Source organism: Hippocampus comes, unplaced genomic scaffold (assembly GCF_001891065.2).
Source record: "Hippocampus comes isolate QL1 unplaced genomic scaffold, H_comes_QL1_v1.1 scaffold283, whole genome shotgun sequence".
Lineage (NCBI taxonomy): Eukaryota > Metazoa > Chordata > Actinopteri > Syngnathiformes > Syngnathidae > Hippocampus > Hippocampus comes.
This window is the reverse complement of record NW_017806234.1, coordinates 477901-492871: the sequence shown is the minus strand read 5'-3', so window position 1 is coordinate 492871 and position 14971 is coordinate 477901. Positions and strand designations below refer to the sequence as shown.

The following is a 14971-nucleotide window of genomic DNA, read 5'->3' as shown; positions in this document are numbered from 1 at the left end:
CTGGATAGCTCAGTTGGTAAGGCATCGGTTTGGCGTACGGGAGACGGTGGTTCGAATCCCGCCTGGGGCAAAAATGAGCACATAACACCATCCAGTGTGGGTCCTTGGGCAAGATCCTTCACGCTATGCCTACCTCATAAAATGATGAGAGACAATAAAATGAATGACATGTAGGCTATGCCTACCTCATACAATGATGAGAGACAATAAAATGAATGACATGCCGGCTCAGACGTCGCCCGGCCAAACAAGGTCTGCGTCAGGTGCTGGGGAACCAGAGCACTTTGATGAAAAATGGGCTACTGGAACAAAGCGGAGATGGGCGAGATGCAATAACATGGCTCTGTTGGAATGCTACTACTCAAGCAACCCTAGTCAGAGGGGTTACATGCACAGAATGTGAGCTGAATGGTTACTTCGAAACCCACAGTCACGGTTGACCACGAAACAACTAGTAGCTCAGTGTTCCAACATCCACCAACGGCAATTGCTATCACAATTTGAGATTGATGAGGTACAACGCAGGTTCCATGGTGAAGGGCCCCAGGCTGCCAGATCAGAGGAAGAGGTTTTACCAGAGCTTGGGAGGCAAGCCCCAATGAATGCAAATGATGAGATTGGGAGGCCAGGCCCAATGAATGAAATGCTGAGCGAGGCAGCAACTGACCTGAAAAATAAGATCATGGCGAGAATGAAGGATGGGCAACCTAGAAACCGATTACAATGGCTATGTGAAGTACCACCTGAGAGTCTCATGGAAACTGTGACTGCAGCACTGAGGGCGATCTCTACCGTGACGATCACGGAAACCAGTGAGCTGATCTACGCTACAGCATCAGTGATCCTAGAGATGCTTGGCTATAGGAGCAACCATGGGAGCCATGAGATGCGTTACCCACCATGGGAAAGACGGTTGGAGGCTGAGATCAAAGCGGCTCGGAAAGATGTGAGTCAATTGACGGAGGCCCAGAGAGGTGTGATGAAAAGGCCGATACCCGAGAGGTACATCCAGATGACCATACCTGAAGCACTCGAAACTGCCAAACAAAGGCTCCAAGCCTTGTCCAGTCGCCTAAAGAGGTACACGAAAGAGAATGAGGCCAGACATTATATTATTATAACAAGCAGGCTGTTCGCAACACAACCTGCGAAAGTGTACGCTCAGTGGCAGGGTCCTAACAGCAGAGCTGACCCACCAAGACTGGAAACTGAAAGGTACTGGAAAGGCATATGGGAGAAGGAGGTTGCACATAACAGCAGTGTTAACGGAGGCCCAGAGAGGTGTGATGAAAAGGCCGATACCTGAGAGGTACATCCAGATGACCATACCTGAAGCACTCGAAACTGCCAAACAAAGGCTCCAAGCCTTGTCCAGTTGCCTAAAGAGGTACATGAAAGAGAATGAGGCCAGACGAATAAACAGGCTGTTCGCAACACAACCTGCGAAAGTGTACGCTCAGTGGCAGGGTCCTAATATATATATATATATATAAAAACACACACTGAAGAGAAGCAGTTCACTTCAAATAAGCTCTTGACATCTCCGCTCTGTCTGCTCATCTTGCATAACTGTCTAAGTAAGGATCTGCCTTCAAAAACGCATGATGTCATTTTCATGGTCGACGGTAAGAAGACCTGGAGAAACAATAGGAGAAAGGTGACAGATGGTAACCAGTGAAGAGGAAAGCGTGAGTAAGCATGTGGGCAAAGGAGGGCCAATGCAAAGGTCAGAGGAGAAATACTGGAAATACTGATGTGATGATTTCATTTGTGAAGACTGTGTGACGTCTCCTACAAAAGCGCATGCCAGCTTTGACTTCAAAAATACGAGCGAGCTCATGTTTGCGTGTGTCTGTGAGTCAGATCCATCCATTCAACACCGCTTATCCTGAACGGGGTGGCGTGTTGTGAGTCAGATCAAGGCAGTCCATGTATTCGAGGCCTGCGTAATGCATGAAAACATATTAACATGTAAATAATATTTTGATAAGGCTTCACGCGATCACAATTTTTGGGGTCGATGAGTGATCAGAAGGTCTGGAAAAAAAATGATACTCGATCACCCATTTGATCAGACGATGAAGCAGTAGAACAATTCAAACAGCTTGGAGATTACGACAGTCAACCTGACGCTATTGGAAAAAATGCATTAGGAAAATGAATCGTTTACACGACAAAAAAAAATCTTTAAAAGAAACAAAAAACACTGATGAATATTAAATAATAACATGTAATGTTTACATGTTTCCAACATCTCATCGAATATTAATAAAAAAAATGCACCAACCTCGCCTGTCATTCGGGTGGGCAGGGCTTTTGCTAAAACTATTGCGACTGTATCTTGGTTCAACAGCTGTGAACATACACTTACTGACTGGCTAAGTGGCTGTCAACTGCTCCTTTCTGGCTGGTATTGGAAGCTGGCAATGTTGCACAAGTCCCGGTGCCCACAGACTGCAATGGTTATTTTGTCCTACGTTGTCCAATTTTTACCTGGCATGTAGGTAGCATATTCTACGGTTTAGCTGTACAATTTTGGCCTTATCTACACAATCTGAATTGACTTTACCTGTAATAGCTGAACTCACTTTCAGGATGACCGTAGTCGATCTCCTACATTTTGCAAATGTTGAGTACATCTTCTCAAAAATGCACCTACTGTATTTCTGCGTTGATTCAAACAACACACCTGCCAGCTGTGATTGGCTAAATAAGCGTCGCCGGCTAAATACTTGCTGAGAAAAGTCATTCCTTATTTGGGATTTTTCAAATTAAATTTAGACCAAATAGATCACTGCACCTAGTCAAAGATTTTATCGATGCAATCCGAAAATAACTTTGACAAGGGTTTATATTTTTGTGAATGATGCAATTGAGGCAGCTGGAAGAATGATGACGGTGTAGCTCAACTCCACCTGTCACTCTTGACGCTCCCTGAACTGACACAGAAAAGTCTATGTTAACCACACCCCCTGACCCACAGCCCTGGCTGAGACCAGCAGCATACCACTTCGGCAATAAACTGGTGGAATTTTATTCTGAAACATCATCGGTAGAAATCAATTCCAACACACTGTCAAATCCATATTGTGCAAGCTTTAATAGGTCAAACTTAAAATACATCTCTCAAAAACCTAATGTACTAGAAAAAAAGTAAAGGCATGTTTTAAATTAGAATTAAAAATACATATAGGGACACACAAAGCCATACCTGATTAAAATTTTTTATCTTGCTTCTTGGATCTCCGATTCTGGTTTGTTTATATGGGCACTTGAAATAGCAAAATTTATGAGGTAGAGGTGATCAGTTGGAACCAAAGAGGTCTGCTTGAACTGTGCGGCTGAGCATGAAAGCAGCAGGTTAAAAACACTGCCAAGTTAACACATTCCTCTTTTATAGTGCAGCAAAAGAAACTGACACTCCTGCCTAACTTGTTGACTTGAATTGAGACGTATTGTCTGTTGGCTGCCAACCAGTTCAGGGTAGGTGGGCTACTGCCCAAAATACTGCTGCAAAGGCTCCAACACGCCCACAACCCTCGTGAGGATAAGCAGTTCAGATAATAGATGGATATTTGTGTGTGTGTGTGTGTGTGTGTGTGTGTGTGTGTACAGCCGTGTGTGTGTGTGTGTGTGTGTGTGTGTGTCTACGCACATGCACACACACACACACACACACACACACACACACACACACACACACACACACACACAGTCAAATTTAATGCAGACTGCAGTGCTGCATGTACACAGCACCATAAACAGTCACGGCATTGTTAAATTAATATCTGAGGGTATCAAAACTGAGTAGTGTTGTCTTTGTGACTGCATTATTTTGTATGTATTTCTTGCATGAGATCCCATTACATGTGCGCAAGTTTTGTTCTCATCTTGTGATGTATCAGCTGTCAATGATTTTGTCATATGTTAGCGCATGTGCATATGTGGTTGGATCGTTAATGGGCCATCAGTCTCAATCGCTCACACACATGAGCAGCAGGTGAACTTAGCAACCCGGTGTTTGCCTAGCAACCCCATGTCCCGGCGAACCTTGTTACCATAGCAGCCAACGAGGATGTGGCACTACCTGGAGGAAGTGGTCACGGCAGATATGAGCCACAGGGCAGCTGGTGTGTGTGTGTGTGTGTGTGTGTGTGTGTGTGTGTGTGTGTGTGTGTGTGTGTGTGTGTGTGCACTTGCATGCACGGGCACACACTCATTTGAATGCGATGTCCCGGATCCATGAAGGAGCCGTATGCTCTTTTGCAACAAAACACATCACAGCCTGTAAACACAAAACAATCAACGGCTTTGTTTTAAAGCTGCCGTTGTTGTAATTTGTTTATGCCCCCCCACCCCCCCAGTGCACTCCTGCTGTCATATTCTCAGAATCACCCACCCCCACGACACATACACACCTTCCATCTGTGTTTCTGTCACAGTTGAACTCAACTTAAGTTAACAGGCACCATCTTATTAATTTTGTGTGATTTGATGTTTCAAAAAACATTGCTACTCTGAATTTCACATGTGAAAGTGAAAGCCTTGTGTCTGGTTTGAGTGACGAGACAGGATAGAGGTTGAGGTCAGGATGGAGGAGGGCGAAACAGTTTGCCTGAGACAGAGAGATGCCAGTATTTATCCATGTTCTCACCACCACATACAGCCCCCGCCCCCCCTTCCGCCCACTACCCACTGCCCAATGCAGGCCGATTAAGGCCAGAAACTCTAATTGTGCTCCAAAGATGTGACAGACTGGAGCACCCATCTGCGGCATGCATGTGTTCGAGCAAATGCTCAGAGTGTAAAATAAATAAACCAAATACACGCATACACACACACACACACACACACACACACACACACACACACACACACACACAGGCTACAAAATGCTCAATGCTCGATGGATAATTTAGCATCATGTACCTGCACACCTGACCTCCTCTGCAGCTAAGCCTGCAGCATTTTTACCTCCAATAGTTTTTGCTGTGGATAGATGCTCCCACAAGTTCCAGAGAGGCACGCTCACGTGAACAAAATACGTGTGATTTAAACACGGAATTAGGCGTCAGAGAAAGAGGAAGGCATGAGTGCTCACCTTGACGTCAGAGAAGAAGATTTTTAGCATGTTAGAGGACGGATAGCGAGTGTAGAAGAACATGAGCTTGGCCTTCTTCAGGTGATTGGGAGACAAACCCTCTTGGATCTGGAGAAAAGTGTTAAGGTGCAACGAGCAATGGTTCACGAAGCCCAGGAAATGGCATTAACATATCAGTTTGAAAATTTGTTGACATGGATTGATTATTTTATAAGTGCTCTTGTTTTTTTTCCCAGAGTTTTGTATATGTTATATAATTCGTACTGATTATTTGTGACCAAATAATATTTTTTTCAAAACTACTGAATTGAATTACTTCACAGGGATCTAGCAGTAAAAAGTGTTCTATCACAATATCATGAAATAATTTGCAAATAAAATAACATTCATTTAAATAAAAATTGTTTTATGATAATAATAATAAAAACAAAATTGACACGTAGCTCATACAATTTGATTCAAATAAGAAACAATTTTTTCTCGATGGCAAAACATCAAATGATTGTACTGTATAGTGCCCTTGCATGATGGGGGAATAAAAAAGTCAGAGTTGTTCCAAGTAACCTTCATCTTATAATCCCACAGTTGCTCCTATACTCTATATAATTTCCTCTGCTATCACTCTTTCGAAACCATGAAAAGAAAAATTGTTGAGACCTTGGTTACACGGTAATGGTCCGTGTGTGTATGTTTGTGTCCGTGCAATACATGCATGTGTGCAACGACAGCTGTGCCCCACCACTCTGCCATTTTGCCACTACATTAACAGCCCTATAATCTATCAGTGAAGATGAGGCAATCAATGTAACCCCCCACAAGGTCAATTAGCGCGCGTGCGCACACACACACACACACACACACACACACACACACACACACACACACACACACACACACACACACACACACACAAACCCCAAAGGGCCCGATATGGCAGCAAAAAAGAAAGGTAATGAAAGAAGTGTAAGCAGACATTGGTCATTTTAGTCCTGCATTTCACTTGACTTCTACAGGTTCAGTTTGGTCACCTTTTTGCACTAATCACAAATAAGCTTGAACACTTTGTGAAACTGGAGGTGAATCCTGCTCAGTCATCCATCTTTAATTGAACCCTGCATACGCCAGTAAACATCAAGCGACACCATTAGCTGTTTAACATTCATACCAACCTGTCACTGTGGACTGCGGAGTATAGTGGATAATACATCTGTGGCTGTTTTAATGTCACAGCTCACAAACTTGACTAACAATGTGATGAAGTGTTGTGTTGAAACCGGCTTGTGTGCGTGCGTGCGTGTGTGTGTGTATTAAGGTAACTGAGAGCCAGTGAATAAACAAAGCAACTGGTGATGCTCCTTCCTGCTCCTCATTTTCTCTTTATCACGTGTGTTGATCCTGATGTATGTGTTTTGTGAAGGACTCACTACATCAGCTGTAACCTGACCTTGCAGCCAGGTGTGTGTGTGTGTGTGTGTGTGTGTGTGTGTGTGTGTGTGTGTGTGTGTGTGTGTGTGTGTGTGTGTGTGTGTGTGTGTGTTCGGGGGTGCAAGTTTACAAGGAAAGAGGTGGGGGGGACCAAATTCATAAATGAATGGAGTACATCTGCTCAGCTCTGCACAAAGGATTACCGATACACAGACCCGAGTGTTTGAAATGATCACAAATTATCACTTGGCCTTGGTCAAGGTTTATTCTTCGGCAGAAAGATACAATTCATAATTAACCAAAATTGACAATGTTTTTTTTTTTAAGTCTAAAAATAAATTATTTGCTGTCGATCTTTTATCATTTAAAAAAAGGAAAATGCTTGCCATCTTCGAGTCGGTGACATTTTCTGAAAAGCGTCAGAGCTTATTTTATTTGAAGTGTTTGTTTTTGCTTTAGAAAGCTGAGTTCATGGCCAACCACAATCTAATATGAGGCTAATTTCAGTGGTTGTTTTTCCTTGACTAATATTCTTTTTTTTTTCCATGTCTACATTAGCTTTAAAGCAACACTGAGATCAAATCATTGTGACTGCAAGGAAATCCTGTTTGTAAGGTTCAAAGTCTTATTTTGCGCCTCACTTTGTTCTTCAAACCGTGCGTGCTTGCTGCGTGTGTGCGAATGTGGCTATGAGGAGCCCTCTCCATTTGAAAGGTTAGGAATGAAAAGATAAACAGCTACCTGCAAACACCTGTCCACAACCATGCTCTCGGAAAGGGTGAACATGCATGTGTATGTGTAGGCAAGAGAAAGGAGCGAATGCACGCACAGCTGCCGAGCAACCGAGTGCAAAGGCCAACGAATCAAAGCGCCGGTGGGAGAGGCTTAAGGAGGAAGACGACGTTCTAAATGCGGACACCTTTTGAAAACTGGCATCAATGAGGCAGAGCGTCTTTTCCGCTCTTTGAAACGTGATTAGCTTTGAGCTGTTGTGTGCAACGTGTTGACACAAAGTTGCCCCCCACCCACTTGCTTTGAGCGTTCATGTACAAAGTCTGCGTGATGAAAGTGAGCAAACGGGCATGAGCTTCACGGACTTAAAAGAAGTTGAGACAGCAGCGTGCGACCTGTTTAATCTTCCCGGCTCTTGCAAGACCTGGCGCACCTCGTTTCATCTTGCCTTCTCGGCACGGAAACAAGAGGGAACCAATTAGCCAGTACTAATTGATATTAAAGACTTTGCGCCAGTGGTGTCGGCAGCTGCTACCCCAAGACACCACACACAAACACACGTTCACACTCGCCATGTCAAACACACACACACACACACACACATTCGCACTGGCTCGCAGTGAGAAGGATACAGTGCTGCTTGAGTATGGTGAGATGTCGGCCATATCTGCCAGGTCGCCGCATTCTGACTTGATGAGAGACAGACCAAAATTGACAATGTTTTTTTTTTTTAAGTCTAAAAATAAATTATTTGCTGTCGATCTTTTATCATTTAAAAAAAGGAAAATGCTTGCCATCTTCGAGTCGGTGACATTTTCTGAAAAGCGTCAGAGCTTATTTTATTTGAAGTGTTTGTTTTTGCTTTAGAAAGCTGAGTTCATGGCCAACCACAATCTAATATGAGGCTAATTTCAGTGGTTGTTTTTCCTTGACTAATATTCTTTTTTTTTTCCATGTCTACATTAGCTTTAAAGCAACACTGAGATCAAATCATTGTGACTGCAAGGAAATCCTGTTTGTAAGGTTCAAAGTCTTATTTTGCGCCTCACTTTGTTCTTCAAACCGTGCGTGCTTGCTGCGTGTGTGCGAATGTGGCTATGAGGAGCCCTCTCCATTTGAAAGGTTAGGAATGAAAAGATAAACAGCTACCTGCAAACACCTGTCCACAACCATGCTCTCGGAAAGGGTGAACATGCATGTGTATGTGTAGGCAAGAGAAAGGAGCGAATGCACGCACAGCTGCCGAGCAACCGAGTGCAAAGGCCAACGAATCAAAGCGCCGGTGGGAGAGGCTTAAGGAGGAAGACGACGTTCTAAATGCGGACACCTTTTGAAAACTGGCATCAATGAGGCAGAGCGTCTTTTCCGCTCTTTGAAACGTGATTAGCTTTGAGCTGTTGTGTGCAACGTGTTGACACAAAGTTGCCCCCCACCCACTTGCTTTGAGCGTTCATGTACAAAGTCTGCGTGATGAAAGCGAGCAAACGGGCATGAGCTTCACGGACTTAAAAGAAGTTGAGACAGCAGCGTGCGACCTGTTTAATCTTCCCGGCTCTTGCAAGACCTGGCGCACCTCGTTTCATCTTGCCTTCTCGGCACGGAAACAAGAGGGAACCAATTAGCCAGTACTAATTGATATTAAAGACTTTGCGCCAGTGGTGTCGGCAGCTGCTACCCCAAGGCACCACACACAAACACACGTTCACACTCGCCATGTCAAACACACACACACACACACACACACACACATTCGCACTGGCTCGCAGTGAGAAGGATACAGTGCTGCTTGAGTATGGTGAGATGTCGGCCATATCTGCCAGGTCGCCGCATTCTGACTTGATGAGAGACAGAGACAAACCTTCGGGCCCGTGTTGACCCGGGGGGCTCTGCCTGTTGGGGTGGTGACCAAGGTGCCCTCCTCCGAGCGTGGCCATTTTGGTTCTCAGGCTTACAGTTTCACGGGTCATGTCCATGCAATCTGGGGAGGAGTGGATGTGGTTGTGGTCCTTTGGCCCCGGGGTATAGCCTGTGCCTCCGCCGTGCGATCCCAGAGGGCTGTGAAAGGGGTAGCCCATGAGTGGGAGGGGGAATGGGTGGCGGAAAGATGGAGGGCTGAACCCAAGAGTGGCTGTGAGAGGCGAGGGGTGGAGGGAGGGGTGGTGAGGAGGCTGTGGTGGAGGAGGAGGAAGAGATGGGGGACCGTTCTCTTCACCGCTGACACTGCTCCCACCGCTCTTGCGCACCACCAGCGGCAGCGCCTCCGTTTGATCGTTGGGCGTCGGCACCCCGCTGAGCCTGCCGTTCAGACCATTGAACGAGTCCAGTGGGCTCGGCACTATTATGTCGCCGAAGCAGTGGAGTCTTTGATTGGAGGTGTGGTAGTTGGAGGTGGGGCTGCCTTCACCGTGAAGACTGAGGGCAAAGGCACCACCGCCGAAACGAGGGTCCGGGGTGAGAGAAGGGAGCGGGCCAAAGGGCAGGGGACCCGAAGAGGATGAGTTGGAAGATGAGGAAGGGGCAGCCGGCGTGCTGTGGCAACCGTGATGGTGGCTGACGGCCTGCTTGGGTGATGAGAAGCCTTTGACAACCGTGTCGACAACCTGCGAGACGGCAGAGTTGAGCTCCTGCTTCAGTGTTTCCGCTAACTGCCTCCCCCCTTGCCGCTTCATCATCCTCTCTCCGTTCCTCTCGTCACCCTCCGCCACAGCCCTCCCCACCACATCGTCCTCCATCTCTCGATCCATCAAGGCCTGTTGTCGCAGTAGGGCTCGGGCCCGGTCCAGGAACAGGCCCGGGTCCAGCTCTGACAGGTCGTCATGGCGCCGCCGCCCTCTGTCCCTGTGCCTCTCCTCTAGGCCATCGGAGCGGATACTGTCCTCAGACAGGTTACCATCCTCATCCCTCTCCCCGCCTCGTTCCACCTCGGCACCCTCGCGGTTTTCCTCCTCCTCCTCCTCTGTCTCGGAGTCGTAGATCTGGTAGAATTTCTCCTGAAGTTGGCGCAGTTGCTTCTGAACAAGAGAGAGAAGAGAGTGTTGAGATTAGTGTCTTGTTCGCCTAAGGGGAGAGTGTGGCTCTTGACCTGCTCATTAATGCTTTCAAAATAATATTTTGTTTTGGATTTAGGCTGCATTAATAACATTGTCTGGGCGTGCTTTTTGGTCAAAGGTGGTGGTGTGAAGTAACAAGTTTGTAAAAAATACTTGAGTGATTTTTTTTTTTTCTTCAAGTAGAGTTTATGGAAAAGAATATATAGGGACAGCAGTGACATGATTGGGAGAAGATATTTCTCATTTCTGACCTTTTTTAAAAATGTATCAAAAGAGGTTCTGTATATACTTGACAAACATTAATTGTCACTTTTGTGCTTGCATATTCCAGATTCGTACTGAGTCAGTACTCTATTACTTTGTGCAGAAGCTGAATCAGAACTTTTACTTTCACTAGAGTCTTTTCACACAAGTATTTGTTCTAAATAAAGAGCGTCAGTACTTCTGCCACCGGTGTTGGTGACCCACCTGCATGTCTTCCAGCTGCAGTTTGAGCTGTCGCCTCTCCTCCTGCCGCTGCTCCTGCCTGGAACACACCAGCTGTGCAAAGCTATGTTGCTGTTGAGGCAGGCGCTGTTTCCTCTTGTTTTCCCGGTACGCCTCGCCAGCGATGACCCCCGCTGCCCTCGAAGCGGGAGAGCTGAGGAGGGAAGAGGCGCAGTCGCTTCGTCTGTGGCCGTGACTACTGCTGTCCTCTCTGTGCTCGTTAGCGTTGTCGCGGTTGCTTTCCTGGCTGTGGTCGCCGGTGCTGGGTCGGACCAGTGGTGAGTGACTCATGCCGCGAATGATGTTTTCTACCCGAGCCCGCTTGGCCCGAAGGTGCTCGTCCGACAGCCTGTCTAAGTCAAACGTGGAGAGGGACAGTGGCTGAGCGTGGGAGCTGAGGTTGGAAGGAGGTAGCGGTCGTCCGAATGACGGCGGGGCCGAAGGGAGAGGTCCCGGTGAAAGGCAGTTGGACGGGCTGTCCCGGTCCTGAGAGGAGGAATTGCTGCAGGCATCCTCAGCCTGGATCTCGGAGCCACCACTGGATAGAGCTCCACTGCCCTGAAAAAGACAACAATCATATACAATTAGCGATTGACTGATATTTTCATGGGACAGGAAAGAAGAAATTACGCTTTGCTCCTACAGATGATATAACACTGCAATACATATTGCCCCCTCCAAATACCTCAACATGCAGCCAAAATGTCTCAACCATTGGCAATAAAAGTGAGTGCACCCCCAAGGGAAAATTTACCAATTGTACCCACGTAGCCATTTTCACTCCCTGGTGTCATGTGACTCATTAGTGTTAGATCTTATTGTATATTGATCAGTTTGTATACTGTAAAAAAAGTAGAGGTGGGTCAAAAAGGGACAGACCCAACTTTCTGGGCTTATTTATTTGAGTCACATGACACAGGGTTGCCCACCTTTTTGGGTTATTTATATAATCCAAAATGTTGGGTCAAATGTCTAACTTGTAGAAGTGGTTTGTTGTTTATTCATTTGACCCAACTTTTGGGGTTATTTATTCCCCCCCACAATTTGGGTTATTTGTAACCCAACTGTTTTTACAGTCATTTCACTTGAAAATGAACAAGTACCTGAAAGCCGGAGTCACTCCCTCCATTCTTCCCCATATTGTTCTTCAGAAGCTGTGAGATGATGGTTGCCCCGGTGAAAGGCATCATGGCATCCTCGTATGAGTTGGCCCTCTTCAATAACTTCCTCAGAACATTGGATTTCTCCCCATCGCCGTGGCTACCACCGTGCCCTCGACCAATGAGCGAGCAATCTCCATCCTGATCAGGGCTATGGGATTGGTTCATGTTGTCGAGGAGGATCCCGGTGACACTACCCACGGTCCGTTTCACACCGATGTCCACTCGTCGGCGCTTGGTCTGTCTGGTTAGGAGTGCGGCGCTGTCATGATCAGGCATCACGCAGAGCAGCTACACTGAGCATTACCAAGGGGCCTCGCAAAGGCACTGAAACTGTGTGGATGGACACAAACACAGATTACAACTATCCTTTCATTTTCTATACTACGTTAGCCGATTTGGGCTGAAATGTAGGGGTATACACTCTGGACTGGTTATCTACCTTTTGCAGGACACATTAAAAAAAAAAAAAAACCCCAACCATTGACACTCACACTTACACTTTTACACAATTTAGAATCGTAAATGATCAAAGAATGCATGTTATTTGAAAGTGAGAGGAAGCCACGATCATAACTTAAGAATTCTGAGGCAGACTGGTGCCTCAGTCGACATCTATTGATTATCGTTTGACTTTTTTAGAATTCATGAAATGTTAAAGAAAAAAAACTAGCTATTTTTAAATTAAATGTCTTTCATCTTTGGACATAGCGGAATACTCAACGCTTGCACAATTTAAAAGCAGTCTTTCGTTTTGAACATGCATGCTTCACATCATAAAATCACACACACACACACACACACACACACACACACACAAATAATTTGGGTGTTAATTTGAGATGAATGAGGTAACATTTTAAAAGAGCCAGGAAGATCTTAAATTGAGATCTCATCTTTAATTGCCAACGCTCTTTTCCAGAAGTGGTCAACTTTCAAATAACTTTTTCAATTAACCGAGTGCACGTTATTGTAAGGTGTGCGCGTGTGCGTGTGTGTGTGTTTGTGTGTGTGTGCGCTCGCGCGCCTCTCGCAAACATGCAAACCCACTCTCCGTTTGAAATCACTGGCTCACTCCCCCACACTCAACACTTTCTTTCGTTCACACACAGTGTGTGCGCTCGCGCGCCTCTCGCAAACATGCAAACCCACTCTCGGTGTGAAATCACTGGCTCACTCAACCCACACTCAACACTTTCTTTCGTTCACACACAAGATAGACAGATAGATGTCTTTGTATGGGTGAGGTCCCGTAGTTGCTCTCTTCATGTAGACAGCACACACATAAAAAAATGTGCAGCCCGTCCACCTATGGCTTCTTTGCATGGCTTTGAAAGCATGCTGTATATGTGACACTGCAAAGTGTCGGCGTGTGTGAGCTCGCTGACTCACCAGGAGTAATTTGCAAGTGCGTGGCAGGACACGTTTCAGAAATTGACACAAAAAAAAATAATCAAAAAGGGGAAGGTGACTTCGAGATAAGTTTGAGTAAAATTGAGTCATCGTTCTTGTTAATTTAGGTCGTGCGGGAACTTTACCCTTAACTGCACAAACCCCTTTTATGGCGCAAAATTATATTTTAAAGAATTTTCAAAAAGGAATACAACCCACAAGAGATATCGGCGGGAATATCATTTCAAGTGTCTTCAACAAACTTAGTATTTGATTCCATGCATGGGAGTTCCACTTCGCCTGAGTAGGACCCGCGCACGCGTGACTTGCCACCAGAAATAGTTTGGAAGTATTTTCCAAATGTAAACGTAACCCGGTGAAGTTGGTCACACAAACGTAAACCCCTAAAGTTCGAAACACACAACCAGACACGGTACAAATACAAACACACATTGACGAGCGGAGCGGGGTCGGAGCCTTCCAGAGTCAGAAATTCAGGTTGATTGCAGCGCAAGTTGCTACTCACTTGGTTGTTCTCGGAGTGGGCTCGGGCCCGAAAACACGCCGTGGACGAGTAAGTTGGAGCCGGAGATCGACTGCGCCGACGCTGTGACAATGTGACAAGAGTTTGCGAGCTCTTCGGGACGGACGCGGGAGGTGTGTGAGGCGTGTGCGCCCACGGTGGATCACGGAAGACGCTCGTGAGAGGGACAGCTTGAGAGAGAGAGAGAGAGAGAGAGAGAGAGAGAGAGAGAGAGAGAGAGAGAGAGAGAGAGAGTGAGCTTGCCTCCTCCGTAGGATGACCGGTGTCGGGGCACCGTACGCGCACCGGCCCGTCCGCCACTTTCCACACTCAAGTCGTCTTACTGACAGACTGCAAGACTCCCAAGCAAGAACCTCACTGAGACGAGCGAGGAAGGGATGCCAAGACTCCGCGTCACGCGAGGTAACACCCCCACCTGACCAATAAGGAAGAAGAACCCGGACCACCGGCTTTTATTTAAGAGGAGCCCGCCTTCGCACAGGCGGAGTGGACGACGATCACGAGGGTAAAACAGAAAGACTGCCTGCTACACTCGCGGAGACCCGACTGCGAAAATTACTCTTGTGAAAACTTAGTAGATGTTTTAAGTGATAGATATTCTTGCAATAAGTACAGTATAATTTTTTACACAAAAAAGGTCCTATCTGTATGTATGCGGCTCACTTAGTTCTAATAAACGCAAAATTTACCTTAAATTGGGTCACCTTCCTCTCTGATGTTGCAGTGATGGCGAAGCGTCTGTTAAGAGACGCACGTAACACCCGTCCATAAAAAGTCGCGTGGTATATGGCTGACATGAGTACGAAAAAAGCTGCAACAATTTTGCAATGGAATGTATTGTACCCGTAATACATTTACAAATGTTGAGAGCGTCTTATTTTTCTCGTGGCTCTGCTGAGTTGTGAAAGAAGCTTCGCTCGCAAAAAAAAAAAAAAAAAAAGTAGCCAACGGACGCAATTCGCATGATACAAAATTAGATAAAATGAGGGTCACCTTCGCTGCAAAAAACAATTTTTTTGGGGCGGGAATGGGGGGGCGCCGAAGGTGAAACTACATTTAACTCTTGAAAATGTGCGTTTAA

The 14971-nt window shown here is 46.0% G+C and overlaps 1 protein-coding gene across 1 annotated transcript in view; it reads right to left on the bottom strand.

The window, feature by feature from the left end:
- prox1a (prospero homeobox 1a) overlaps nt 1-14530 on the bottom strand; it is a 26102-nt gene extending 11572 nt beyond the window's left edge. The window contains exons 1-5 of the mRNA XM_019856609.1: nt 13873-14530; nt 11898-12287; nt 10777-11352; nt 9037-10269; nt 5102-5209 (exon numbers count right to left, since the gene is read on the bottom strand). Of these exons, the coding sequence (XP_019712168.1) occupies nt 5102-5209; nt 9037-10269; nt 10777-11352; nt 11898-12233 (2253 nt within the window). The 5' untranslated portion in view covers nt 12234-12287; nt 13873-14530. The remainder of the gene's footprint in view (nt 1-5101; nt 5210-9036; nt 10270-10776; nt 11353-11897; nt 12288-13872) is intronic.
- Between the last annotated feature and the right edge of the window lie 441 nt (nt 14531-14971).